A 13,805-nucleotide genomic window follows, 5' to 3' on the forward strand; every position below is an offset into this window, starting at 1 on the left:
ACAGACTGTGTGCGGCGCACACACATTTACATAGAAGTTTAACAGTTGTCGAAAAATTCAAAACTAATATTTGAAATTTCAGACTTCTATGTGTTTGCGAGTGTAAAGCCTACTGTGTGCGCGCACTACCAGAGTAAAAATATCAGCTCTGTACATAGCCGTTGGTTTCCATATTTTGTGTATCACTAATGTCAAATGTCATTCAAATAGAGAATCGATACGTTATCCGAGAAGTGAATTTCGTGTTAAATTTTATAATTTTTAAATATTTTTCGTGTGATAATAATCATGGTAAAGACAGTTCCAACACGAAATACAAAAAGGGTTGCGCAAATATCCAGAGCGAAAAAGACAAACTTGCCAGATGGCACTGGGCACAAGAGATTGGGAATGAAGATTGAAATTCGTAGACATAGCTGTAAAAAAGTGAGTTTTCGACGCAAATTAAAAAAAAGGTATTGTAGTAAAAGAAATTTGTGATTACTTTGTTTTAATAGAAATGGGTTCAGTCAATGGTGAAGTTTGTTAATGATTCAAAGAGGAAGGTCACGTTGGCAGTACTCAACTTGATTCAAGAGGCAGAGAAATGGCAAGAGGAAACTTTTGCGAAATTTGATCTGATTCAAGAACGAATAGTCAATAATTTCAGTCCACCGGACATCTCCGAATTAGAAAGAGATGATGATTATGATGATGGTGATAGTGATAGTGATTATGTCGATGATGTTATTGTCGTTGACGATGATGACGATGAGGATGATGTTATTTTTATGGGCGAGTATGTTAATGATCACATTGTTAAAGTTGAATTACCGCAGCAGCAAAACAATACGCTCGCACCATCACTCCCAACTCCGTTCCAAGCTGATGTTAAGGTAAAATTACCGAAACCACAAAAAGATTTGGTCTGTCCATCAGCACCAAGTACGATCTCATCTAATGGCAAACCAGAAGTGAACAAAAGTAGTGAATTACTAGTTGAATTACCATCATTGCCATGCTTGTTACAACCTGACGGCGAAGTACAATCGCAACATCAAAACAGAAACAGATCCATGCCAAGCACGAGCACAGCTAATGTCGCATCACCACAGAAAATTGTGTCTTTATCAAAGGCAAGTCCGCTTCGAGCTGATGTTGCAGACAAATCGCCGCAAAAACCAAAAAATTTGATCATCCCATCAGTGCCAGGTAGGTTACAATAAAATCTCAATTTAATATACGCTATAGATGATGTTTTGGTTCCAGAACTAATATTCGATAAAATGAGCGACAGTAAAGCAAAAAATTCGACGAAAAAGTCAATGAATTTCCAGCCAAAAGTGCCAAGTCAGATCGAAAAGAGGCAAAAAGTATGCACCGTACCATCCTTTGTTCCACTACGAAAAAAATCAAGTTTTTTGCACAGCTCTATACGTGCCCTATCGAAAAATGATGCAAATGAATCAACTGACGAACAAATTCCACCATCAAGTGAAATTAAAACACCCGAAGCAAAGATTGTTGGTAAGTGTTTATGAGATGCTTTTGAAAATCAACTATTTTCATCGGATATCATTTGATTTTAAATCAACTGTAGATTCATGCACTCAAAAAGGACCAATCGTCGAAACTGAGCAACTTTCAATCTTCAAACAATTCGAGGCTGCACGGAAGCTATTCTTCGAAATTGAGAAACGTAAACAAGAAGGTATGACAAGTGTTCAAGGTGGCACTTAAGTATATTCTATATTCATATTGTCTATTACAGCTGCAAAACTGGCCACAGCAACAGAGCAACAAGCCGACATCTAAAGTGCTGCGTGCTCAATTCATTCTCATCCAAACTGTGTTCATACAACAATTAATGTTTCACATCTTAAGTAATAATAATTATTATTTGCTTTAATGATATTTAAAAGTAGTAGTATCGATTTCATGTCTAATGTCGTATATGTATAATGTCGAAAATAAAATATCAATATGTCATTATATCATTCGAAAATTTCGTTTTATTTGGGTGTAGCATAAATATTCGTAACGCACTGCGATACTTTACTTAAGTTTCATCATCGATGTCATTGTTTGCGTTAATTTCACCGGTCGACTGTGGTAGATATAAAATCTTGTAAAAAATGCAAGCAAATATGATCGAGAGAAAAGTCGACGCACATTTTATGACAGTTGCAATCACAAGCGATGTTTAATATTTCAAACGAACGCTATTCAAGCTGTGCGTGTCGTGTGTCGATTTTGTACCAGAAAGCAATTTTTTTTTTATATATTTTCGTGAACATCAAAAACATCAAGCAAATATTCATTTCATTGTTTGGTTTGGATGAAATTGTTTAAAATAATAAATCACACAATTAACGATACAAAAAAATACCAAATTGAAGTAACCAAACATAGCACAGTTAAATTCAATTCACAGTGAGAGCACAAAGCGAATTGAAGAAAGAAAACGCGCTGAGTCATCGCCAAAATAAGAGCATTTGATGTTGTGCTCAAGTTAATTAACGACAAAGTTTATTTAAAGAAAAAAGATTATTTTTTAGTTAATTTATCGTTAATAATCGAATAAAAAGTCTAAGATTAGAAAAAATGTCGTCCCCAAATGCACATCGTATTGAAAGTGATATCATAAAATTGATAGAACAAAAATACGAAGTTAACGGTGGTTTGAATGAGATTTTTGTTAAATTCTTCGGTCCGAAAGACACTGCGTACGAAGGCGGTGTGTGGAAAGTTAGGGTTCGCCTACCAGAAAATTACCCCTTCGAATCTCCTTGTATAGTATTCATGAACAAAGTAAGATTTTCGCATCTGTTTTTATTTTCTCGATTTTTACATCAATTTTCGCTATTCATCGTATTTTCAGATCTTTCACCCGAATATCGATGAACGATTTGGCACTGTTTGTTTGGATGTTATCGATAAAAAATGGTAAATTCAAAATAATTCCTTTCTCATTTGCAATTTGTTAATAATCAAGTTTTTTAGGAGTCCAATCTACGATCTATTGAATTTGTTCGAAGAAATTTTGCCGAACCTGTTAACATATCCAAATGTAGAATGTCCCTTAAATAGAAAAGCGGCCACAATTTTTATTTACTCACCAAGTCAATACAGTAAATGGGTATCGGATCATACTGAATGTTTTGCTAACGAAGAAGTTGAACAATCAGAAGACAGCTCACGCTCAGAAGACAGCTCACACTCAGAAGATCACAGTCCAGTCAGCGATCCGTATGAGAGAATACGCCAATTGTCATTGGACCTCAGTGAATTACCGGGTAATCATCAACTATAAAACAATTCACCGACGAGATGCCTTTCTTAAAGCTATAACAAATATTTCATTTTTTTTTTCACGTGTTTGTCATTCTTACAGGCAATAAACTTGGTCAAGTTGTTAAAATCATAATAGAAAATGAGCCGTCACTTCGTGGTGCCAATCCGGATGAACTCGAAATCGATTTCCAAACCCTTCAACTGTGTACAATTCGTGAACTGGAGAACTATGCGGCAACACAATTAGGCAGGGACCCGTTTAAAGATAGACTTGAGAAATATTTGACTGCCTTGCGGGAATATACAGAATTTGTTGAGAAAAAAATAGCTTTATTAGAAAAACGAAAGGCCCATTATATGGATGAGGAAAATACATCAGAAATACAATAGTCTTGTAAAATAATTTTAGCCACATGAACTTTATTTGTTAATATGAAGGAAAAAAAAACAGACAACCACATCAATTGAATAATTGAGAAAATATGCATAAGATTTTTGACAACTGAATTTTAGATACTTTGTAATATGTTCCAGGTTAAAAGAAAATTCAATAAAACCAATCAAACTAAGCCTGTTGTGAATATCTCCAGTTGTGGAGTGCTTTATATACATTGATTACATCCTGAACAACGTCACTTAATTTTGGTCTGATTAAGGTTTTCGATTGATACTCTTCCGTAGCATCCTCTTCATCGTCGGTGCTTGTGCTCGTTTCAGTATCAATAGATGCGTCAGTTTCATTTTGAATAATTTCCTCAGTCGTTGGGACAACATCTGTAGTGTCTTCGTTCGCTTGCGGGCCATCAACTTGAGTATCGTTCTTTGTAAAGTACGTAACAACTGTGGTTGAAACACCGCAATTGTTCTCAAACCCGAATGCACTCACAAATGTTTGTCTCAAATAATTAATGACATCATTCACCAGTTCATTTGTAAACATTTTTTCTTTAATTGTATTGACAATCTGTAATTGCGCTTGTTGTACAAAATCACTCAAACTGATGTTACTCTTTGTGTCATTTTTCAGTGTTAAACCTTCCAATTTAATTTCCAATTCATCGATACTTTCGTAAAATAATCTGATGGCAATGTGATATGTACAATCCGGTGTATGGACAAAAGTGTTTAGATCATCTAAATCAATGCCATCTTCTCCTTCATCAATTTCATTCTCCTTTGGACTTGCAATTGGTCGCACAAATTCATCACGATCGGTGCTGGTGCGATAATATTCTGCTTCAAATGGCAACTCCTTACTGAAGTCATTGTCATCAATGTCGTTGTCCGAAATCTCTTGTTCTGATTGAACAGGTGCCGTTGGCAGCGCATCTTTGAATCACAAAGAAAAAAACAAAAATAGATTGGGAAAAATATGAATCAACTAAATGAACAAAAAAAAAATTCAACCAATGAATAATCATTATAAAAAATGAAAAAAGTCTCACTGGCCAACGTTAGCGCGAATAAAAACACTTCAAACAAGTACAGCATTTCTACAAAGACTGAGCACGATTGCCGCTGAAAAGTTATACTAGACTCATTCCAAATGGCAGCGGGATAAGCAACGAATAACAATAAATAATAGTATAAATTGATTAAACAGCAAAGACGCGTGTTCATGCCATAAGCCAATTAATCAGCACATCAAAATCAAGTACTTATTGTTTACGAATGCAACGAAACAAAAAAAATCACTGTTACGGAAATAATTGCGCGTGGCGAACATCTCTCAGTACCGATGCTTATGTGGAAATTTGTGGGCCTATGTTCTGTCTAACTTAACTTCACATTCATTGTCGTTCAGTTGAGTGTAAGCCGTTGTAATTCTGATTTATTGTTTTTGATGCTGTGATGAACGATAAAGTGGCTACTAGTTTGCTATTTATCAATTCCAGTGTCTGCTGTTTAAACCGAACATTTAAACGTTTGTTCAAATCAGCATCAAGTCCATAACATCACGAGATCACACGTTCTAAATTGCGCTCCCTCGCTAATAAACGTGATCTTCAACTGACCGGAGTGTCAAGGTAATTGAACAATTTGTAAATATGCAAATCGAATAAAGTTGCGGCAGCATTTTTTTTCGTGAATGATTCTGTAGTTTTTTTTTCAAATCGATTTAATCTAGTCTTCTTATGTTGTGCTGTGAATTACCTAGGTAGGTAACCTCCTATAAAATTTTCAGATTCATTTACTAATATTCAGATACAGTTTGAGTGGGAACATTTTTTTTTGCGATGCACCGAAGGTTAGGAAGTCAATCAAATACAAGTGATGTTGAAAATAAAATTGATTTATTTCGAGTTCTTTGATATTTAATATTGATTACAGTTTGAGTAAATAATTATTCAATTTTCTGTTCAATCAATGTAATCGTATTCTTCGTCAATGGTTATATCAGCTATAGCAAAATCGTATGTAATTGTTTTTACGCCAATAAAACCACCTGAGTCATCGTTTCGCTTATAAATTAAACCAATTCCACTGAGTACGACGGGATTTCGTGATTCAAGTTTTGATGTATCAATTAGTGGCAGAGTTGATTGTCCGACATCCGATCGAATATCACTCGGTCCAAATTGAACAAATGCATTTGGAGTAGTGTCGGGAATGTATAAACTTGCAACAATATTTGCAAGTGGATTTTCTTTTGTGACAATTTCAATTTCCGTTTGGCCACCGTTTTCATTCATTACCCAAGGATTGTGTGAAACATTTAACAAACGACCGGTAAAATAATCGAAACTTGTAGATCTTATTTGTAATATTAAATGACCATTTAAATTAAAGAATCGAACTCCTGTGACAACTCTTCCTTGCGGTAGAACCAGATCATCTAAGTTAATCGAACGATTTTCATAGGTTAAAGTGAAATAGTCGACGCCATCCAATGCATCCGGGTCGCTTGTTGCGAATTGATATTCCGCCTCTTTCCATGTGTTGTCCGACTCATCAGTTTGGCCGAACGCCCGAAGAGTACGCTCCGATATGGAAAATTGAATGACACCATTCTTTTTGATAAGACGAACTCCAGTAATGACTCTTCACACAACAAAAAATTTAAAAGAAACAAAATGCATTTTAATTCTTTTAGTGGCAAATTCTCGGTAGAATCACGTTTTTTGTTTGATTACATACTTATTATTTTCAACATCGGATACAACTGGATGTAAGCTGAAGTGTCGTTCTGAATTGTTCGGATCATCGCACAGACAATAACATGAGCTACACTTCACAAACCATCGTCGCCAAGAGTTCGCCTTGAATTAGAAATATACAAATATGTCGATTTGTTTCCACTTAATTTAAAATGACAATTTTACATGATTAATCTGAGAACATCCAGTTCTTGGTTTGGATCCGTGCATTTTTCCATCGCTATACTTCAAGTAATGGTATCGTTGGAACGTATCGTTACCATAACAAACTTCAACGTCTTCACTTGGAATTTCTTGACAATCACGGATTTGGCCATTGCACACAACCAAATCGGTGTTTCGATTTTGTGCGCACAATGTTTTGTCAGCACATCGAACGTGGTTCGTATTTGTAAAATCTTCGCATGTATTTTTGCATGTATCCTCTTGATTGAAATTCAATTCATTATCTACATAACCTTGAAGGAATTTGGTCACTTGTATGTACTCGTCAACTTTTAAATAAAACAGATCGACTTTAACACATGTTTGATTAAAATTTACAAATAACACTGTCATATACCATGCACATAGGGGAAACGATCGCAAACCCATGAGTCTCGTTTTGCAATTTTCAATAAATTCTTGACGTTCCGTCTGATCAAATCAACACGAAGATCTAATTCATCCTTCACATAATACGGCCGCTGTGATGAAACAACATTACTTCCTGTTCTCGCAAAAACGAATCGTAAACAAAATAAAAACAGAAAAAAAAATGAAAAATATATCAACGCAATCATACGCAACACATAATGAAGCATCATGATTTTTTGTAGTAAACAAAACATGCGCCCAAGCAGCAATCTAACCTTTGTTGTTGATATTTATTAGCATGTGCGATAATTGGGTCAACATATATGTTTTTAGAAGAGCAGCACGGACGTCCTTGTAATAGTTATAAATCAACTGGAATTCAGATTCCACTATTATCGCTTTCGATTCGGTTTCACGGCAATGTTGAACGTACTATGGAGAACAGATACATTTATGAATTAGAATTGAAAAATTAAATGGGTAACAAGGAGAAACAATTCCTACGAACATCTTTTCCTTTATTCCAAAATTCCGCACGAATCGCCTCCTGGAAAACATTTTTTCCGTACTCGATGGAGTGATCCAAAATCTCATGAACATGATATATGTTTATTGCATCGGTTGAATTTGATTTCAATATGACGCTCATATTGTAAAATAAACCATTGACCAAGGATAAATTATTTGCAAGATATCCCGATGGAACGAACTGTTGGGTGTTTTGACTTACTCCAAAATCGTTGGCAAAAAATGGAAGGTGTTCACTCTGTAGTAGAGAATAATGATCATTTTTGTCACCTGCATGACTTAATCGTGACCATAAGCTCTGCTCCACACTCAAATAGTCCAACGTCAGATAATCAATAGACGGTTTTTCGGCTTTATTTGGCTCTTTTAGCTCGGCACAACACGAAACTGAAATTAGTACGAATGAGAATACAATTCGATAATTACAAAATGAAAACATTTTGCTGTTCAAAACAAAACGATTCTATAATATAGTTAATTTCTGGGTAGCAAACTCCAACCAGATTGCTTTAATACTATTTACATACTAATTATCTCGGTATTTTGTCGTACAAGCAACAACTTACAAAATTCAATTTAGCTCAAAAAAATCAGAACATCCAACGAAAAAAATACATAACTGATAACGTTTGTCGAGTCTCAAGTACGAATATAAGTCGTTTCATGTGTAGTTTTTTTTCGTTCTTAGTTTCCTGCTCAACTTCATTGATCAATAGAAATTCGTATATTTTTTTACGATTAGATTCATGATTTGCTTAATGAAAATATGTCCATAAAAATAGCAAACTAAAATCGGAAATAAATAAATTTCTATAGTTTGACTATTTACAGATTACAACAAAAGTGTTTAAAAGTTGTTTATTTGTGTATCAGTTGTTTTTGAATTTGCTGAATTTTGCCATTTATTTTTAAATGTTTACATCATTTGGCGCTTTTTTGTTTATTTCAATGTGACTTGATAGCTTCGTAAATAAAATTTGAGCTGCAATAAAATGTTGCATTTACATCCAACAAATTCAAGCAAATATGAAATCGGGCGAGAGAATGAAAGAAAAAGAGCAACAAAAAAGCAACTTGACTGCTGTTAGCGCCCGTTTTGTGACAGCTGCAAGCAATGTTTACCAAACTCATATTGTGCTATACAAGCAGTGAGGTTGTGTTGGTACGTCGAACTGTCACAGAAAGCAAAATAAGTATTTTCGTGAAGAGCAAAACTATCAAGCACAAATTCATTTCATTGTTTGGTGTGAATCAGGTACGTAAAGCATACATCCATCAAATTGCAGAAGACATTTTTTTTATTCGATTGAGAAAAAAAATCGCTTGCATATTTTAAAATCACGCAATTGATCACAAAAAAAACTACTGAATTGATACAAAACAAACATAGCACGGTCAATTCAATTTGAAGTGCGAACACAAAGAGAAATAAAAAAAAGACGAAAACGCATTGAGTCAACGCAAAAATATGAGCATTTGGTATTGTGTTCAAGTTTATTGACGACCAAGTTCAGTGCAGAGTTAGATTGAGCATTTTAATTGATTACTGTGATTTGAATTGATTTATCAACGAATAAAAAAAAAATCAAAGCTTAGAAAATGTCATCGCCGAGTGCAGGAAAACGTCGCATTGATACTGATGTCATAAAATTGATAGAAAGTAAACACGAAGTCACCATCATCGGTGGTTTGAATGAGTTTTGCGTCAAATTCTTCGGTCCAAAAGGCACTCCGTATGAAGGCGGTGTTTGGAAAGTTCGGGTTCACCTACCAGACAATTACCCATTCAAGTCGCCAAGTATAGGATTTATGAACAAAGTAAGGGTCATAATTGTTTCTTAATTCCTTCCGCTTATTGCATCATATATTTTTTTATTCAATGCCACTTATTTAGATCTTTCACCCAAATATCGATGAAGTGTCAGGCACTGTTTGTTTGGATGTTATTAATCAAACCTGGTAAATTCAAAGAGAATCATTTCAATCGCACTTTGGTAATCATAATATATTGTGTTTTTTTTTTAAATGTAGGACTGCACTATACGATCTATCGAATATTTTCGAACAATTTCTGCCGCAGCTGTTAACATATCCAAATCCGCAGGATCCGTTAAATAGTGAGGCGGCCGCACTATTTCTTCACACACCAGATGATTACAGTAAACGGGTGTCCGATTATGTCAAGCGTTTTGCTACCGAAGAAGCCTTACGCGAACAAACAGAAAACGAAAGTTCGGACAGCGAATCGAGCATGTCTGATTTTAGTGAAAATGTTGCCGAAGACATGGAACTGTAACGTAAAACAGTTAACCAACAATTTTTGGTAAATAATTTAGTTTTTACACAGCTTATCGTATACGTTATGATTTACCTATTGGATTCTATTTTGCTTTGAACATTTTAGTGTTGCGTGTGTGAAGCGAATGTGTCTACTGTCATTGACTTTCGTTTAAAAGCAACCAATTAAGTTGATACCTTCGATGATAATCTTAAGACAACAACATCAACACTCAAACTAAAGCAAAACATCAACAAAACAAATGATATATGGAACCCAAATCATGGAACCTTAATTGTAATACACTTTTTTTCTGTTTATTTTGCGCTTCTTTCACTTTGAAACAAATTATAGCCAGTCCTTTTTCTAGTAGTTTAATTATCGGTAATAATATTAATGAGTTGTACATTTCATAGCCCTTTTTTGTTTTTTTCATCTTAACGCGACGCCTCATCGTTTGTTATTTAATTTCGTTTTTACCCGCAGTACTTTTAAGATAAACAAGGCGAATACCATTAATTATATTTTAAAGAAAAAGGAAGACATTTTTTTTGTAATCATAATCGATCGATTGCAAAATAAATAATATTTGAATTTAAATTAATTCGATAAGAGAAAGAAATAATAACAAAAAAACGAAACAAAAAGAAGAAAAATTAAAAAAAAAGATGTATTTAAAGCTCTTAACCTTGAATTTTGTACACTTAAATAAAGATTAAAGTAAATATCAAGTAGCATGCAGACCATCGCATTACAGCCATTTTCCAAATTGGGATAACATGTTTATCATCCATCTGATTTTGTATTGTTTTTCAAAACAATGCATCCGCAATGTCTTCGTTCTATTTATTTCCTAGATTGAAAAAAAGGTTAAGTACCCAAGGTAAACTCTGAGACTCAGAGTCTGGGTTTAAAGTACACACAGACATTTAAAAAAAATACTTAATGACAGAGCTATTTCTTGAAAACTATTTTTTTCGAAAAAAAAACTCCCAAAATCACTCATTTCTTATTTTGAATTTATTTAAGAACTTTTCTTTTGACAGAATCTCAACGAAAATAGTACAATTTAAAGTTAAAAAAGTCGGTGTAAAACACTCTCTTAACGCAAAATAGAAAACGCACACTGGGAACGCACTCATGTACTTAATTTGTCACATACTTGGTGTAGTTGACATTTGGTTTTTCTAATGTTAAAACCCGAACCAATACCCGATTTGACAGATTAAAAAACTTATTTGTTTACTAAACAAATATAATAAAATCAATTTTATTTTTTATCATCAATCGATAGGAATCATTGAAAATTCCGCAATTCAGTCACTGCGTCAAATATGACGACCTATTGTCGGCTGTGTGCTGAATTTAAAACTGAAGATGAACTAAATACTATTACTATCAATGATCCCAAGTCGAATGTAAAAGAAAAACTAGTCATTTGTTGCCAATGGAATAACTACATAAATTATGTACACCTGCCGGAGACAATCTGTTATTCGTGTACCGAAAAGTTAGAGAAATCTTGGCTATTCAATGAAAGTATAGCTTTTGCCCAAATAAAACTGCAAGAGATCTTCTGTGAAACGGAACTGATAGCGGTGAAAAGTGAATTCGGTGATGATATCGATGAATTTCCGTTATGTGATACCCAAGAGGATATTTTTGTGGAACCTATTCAACCGATTGGCGTGGCAGAACTGGCTACAACCGATGATGAGAAGCATTTAATTGGTTCTACGATTGAATCTTCGGATGAGGCCAAAACTCGTCACAGCCATGAATGCGATGTATGCCAAAAGTGCTTCACAACTGCTTACAACTTGACGGTTCGTTTTCAAGTGCATTCCAAAACAAAGTAAAGTGCAAATTAAATTTTTGCTTCCCCCTAGGTCCACAAAAGAATCCATACGAATGAGCGTCCTTACTGCTGTTTAAAATGCGGAAAATATTTTAAGAGTTCATCGAATTTAAACCAACATCTACGACAGGTCCACAGCAAAGATAAATCAAGTGATTGTGAAGATATGAAGGTAGAGAACTCAGCTGAATCGAACGCCGACCTAAAACCAGAGGAAGAACCAGCAGGATCACTGAATTTACCAGAGTTTCAATATGCATGTAATGCATGCGGTCGACGTTTTCGCTTAAAATGCACTCTCACGGCACATCAGACCATTCATTCTTCGGATCGACCGTTTGAATGCTGGATGTGCCATAGATGTTTTAAACGAAGGAAATTGCTTCGAGCTCATATGCGAATACATACACAGTATCCCACAATCGAATGCCATATTTGTCATAAACGCTTTAGGCGCAATATTCAACGTGATAATCATATAAAAGAGAGACATGGTGCACCATTACCAAAGAGAGAGAAAAAACCACCACTTCCACCAAAAATACGTACGACCAACTGATAGATTCAATCCATTAATTATATTAGAAGTAATTTTTTCATTCATTTTTCACTCTCACACGCAGCGGATAGGAAATTCACTTGTGAACTTTGTGGCATGAGTTTTACACAGCGAGGAGGGCTTTACACGCACATGTATTACAAACAGAAAAATATTCACAAAAAAAACTCTTCTTTAATTTTTCTTTGTTACCTTTTTCCATAGGACTGTTCATTCTGACTACAGGCCGCATAAATGTGAAGTCTGCGGGCTGGGGTAAATATTGATTTAATTTCCTCATCTAAAATTGAATCTCAGATTCGTCAGTTTTGTTTTACAGTTTCAAACGCAAACGTACTATGCAAGACCACCGTAAAACACACACCGATTCACTCGATTGGAAGTGTACGCAATGCGACAAGGCTTTTAGGAAGAAAATTAGCTTACGCAGACATTTGGAGGTGAGATTTTAGCTCATAAAAATAAATATTAGCTATTTTGATCGAAACTGAAACATTCGAATAATTTGATCAAAATGTTCAAATGCTTACTGGTTTCAATGTTATTATTTACACATTTTATATTTCTTTAGTATCATACTGGCTCAATTCTGAAACCATTCACTTGCGATTTTTGCGGAAAGGGATTTCGACTTAATGCCAATCTCATTGAACACCGTCGCATCCATACCGGCGAAAAACCGTAATTTAACCACAAGCTAAATTCATTAAACTATTTGTTAAATACTTTTTTAATTTGTTTCTCAAGGTATTTCTGTGAGCATTGTGCTTCCAATTTTCGGACAATGTCAAGTTTTTATAGTCATCTTAAGAAAGAGCATGGTTAGTTAAGTCGTGCCTGACTGCTTCATGGCATGCAAAAAAATGTGTTGATTTTTCATGCTTTTCTCATTTTATTCTTAAGGTATTTCTGTCCTAGCAAGAAAGATACAAGAACAAGCCCGGGCCACAGCTATGTCATAAAATGACAAAGATTATGAATCGATTCTATAATAAGATATACTTATACTGGTTTATATCAAAAAATTTAGTAACAGAAAATAACACAATGAATATTAATAATCGATATTTACATTTAATATTTCAAAATAATTGTATGTCCAGAAACTTACAAAGAAAAAAAGTTACACACATAATATAAGCCATCTTAATAAATTGTGTGAAAAAATATGAGTTTTTTTCTTTGAAACGAGTTTTTCAATTTAAAGATAAGCAATGTATGTCCACCAATTCCAATATTTTCTCTACAGTTCTAGAGCCTATTATAAAAAGCCGCACCGCACGATAGATCGAATAATGTTTGGTTTTTTTGAGTGATTTTTCCCCCTTTTAATGATTTTGAAATACATCTACTCTTTGATGACTTTTTTTTATGACGGACCAATAGTTAACTTAAACCTCATTATGCCGTTCTTTAAATCAATATTGCATACGTTCCGCTGACTGATTGTCGACAAACAAGTACAATTATTATGCTATTTTATTGTGATTTTTCTGCAAAATATAATCATTTACGCATCGATAAATACTCAAGAATAAGTGCATAGAACAAACCGAATCAAATTATAAATCAGTC

General features: G+C 34.3%; 6 protein-coding genes across 6 annotated transcripts; 4 read left to right on the forward strand and 2 right to left on the reverse strand.

The window, feature by feature from the left end:
* Positions 1-118: 118 nt before the first annotated feature.
* On the forward strand, positions 119-1,874 carry LOC116350830 (eisosome protein SEG2-like). Its single transcript, XM_031782798.1, has 5 exons — positions 119-426; positions 498-1,191; positions 1,249-1,506; positions 1,580-1,690; positions 1,751-1,874. Exons 1-5 carry the CDS (start codon positions 289-291, stop codon positions 1,792-1,794), a joined length of 1,245 nt encoding a protein of 414 aa, XP_031638658.1. The 5' UTR covers positions 119-288; the 3' UTR covers positions 1,795-1,874.
* A 292-nt stretch (positions 1,875-2,166) lies between these two features.
* Positions 2,167-3,842, forward strand: LOC116350876 (ubiquitin-conjugating enzyme E2 H-like). Its single transcript, XM_031782848.1, has 4 exons — positions 2,167-2,790; positions 2,861-2,925; positions 2,983-3,275; positions 3,374-3,842. Exons 1-4 carry the CDS (start codon positions 2,584-2,586, stop codon positions 3,661-3,663), a joined length of 855 nt encoding a protein of 284 aa, XP_031638708.1. The 5' UTR covers positions 2,167-2,583; the 3' UTR covers positions 3,664-3,842.
* On the reverse strand, positions 3,674-4,849 carry LOC116350875. Its single transcript, XM_031782847.1, has 2 exons — positions 4,719-4,849; positions 3,674-4,602 (listed from the first exon to the last, which is right to left on the reverse strand). Exons 1-2 carry the CDS (start codon positions 4,762-4,764, stop codon positions 3,839-3,841), a joined length of 810 nt encoding a protein of 269 aa, XP_031638707.1. The 5' UTR covers positions 4,765-4,849; the 3' UTR covers positions 3,674-3,838.
* A 699-nt stretch (positions 4,850-5,548) lies between these two features.
* LOC116350692 lies at positions 5,549-8,048 on the reverse strand. Its single transcript, XM_031782590.1, has 6 exons — positions 7,516-8,048; positions 7,283-7,439; positions 6,994-7,140; positions 6,597-6,925; positions 6,412-6,533; positions 5,549-6,315 (listed from the first exon to the last, which is right to left on the reverse strand). The coding sequence occupies exons 1-6, from the start codon at positions 7,972-7,974 to the stop codon at positions 5,634-5,636; spliced, it is 1,896 nt and encodes a 631-aa protein (XP_031638450.1). The 5' UTR covers positions 7,975-8,048; the 3' UTR covers positions 5,549-5,633.
* A 626-nt stretch (positions 8,049-8,674) lies between these two features.
* LOC116350619 (ubiquitin-conjugating enzyme E2 H) lies at positions 8,675-10,228 on the forward strand. Its single transcript, XM_031782466.1, has 5 exons — positions 8,675-8,790; positions 9,127-9,353; positions 9,430-9,494; positions 9,567-9,858; positions 9,940-10,228. Exons 2-4 carry the CDS (start codon positions 9,135-9,137, stop codon positions 9,829-9,831), a joined length of 549 nt encoding a protein of 182 aa, XP_031638326.1. The 5' UTR covers positions 8,675-8,790; positions 9,127-9,134; the 3' UTR covers positions 9,832-9,858; positions 9,940-10,228.
* A 768-nt stretch (positions 10,229-10,996) lies between these two features.
* Positions 10,997-13,389, forward strand: LOC116350618 (zinc finger protein 883-like). Its single transcript, XM_031782464.1, has 8 exons — positions 10,997-11,639; positions 11,703-12,216; positions 12,295-12,364; positions 12,435-12,485; positions 12,550-12,670; positions 12,802-12,911; positions 12,978-13,051; positions 13,134-13,389. The coding sequence occupies exons 1-8, from the start codon at positions 11,148-11,150 to the stop codon at positions 13,190-13,192; spliced, it is 1,491 nt and encodes a 496-aa protein (XP_031638324.1). The 5' UTR covers positions 10,997-11,147; the 3' UTR covers positions 13,193-13,389.
* The last annotated feature ends 416 nt before the right edge of the window (positions 13,390-13,805 follow it).

This window comes from Contarinia nasturtii, unplaced genomic scaffold (genome assembly GCF_009176525.2).
Source record: "Contarinia nasturtii isolate CC-2019 unplaced genomic scaffold, AAFC_CNas_1.1 Cnas_scaffold_4311, whole genome shotgun sequence".
Classification (NCBI taxonomy): domain Eukaryota; kingdom Metazoa; phylum Arthropoda; class Insecta; order Diptera; family Cecidomyiidae; genus Contarinia; species Contarinia nasturtii.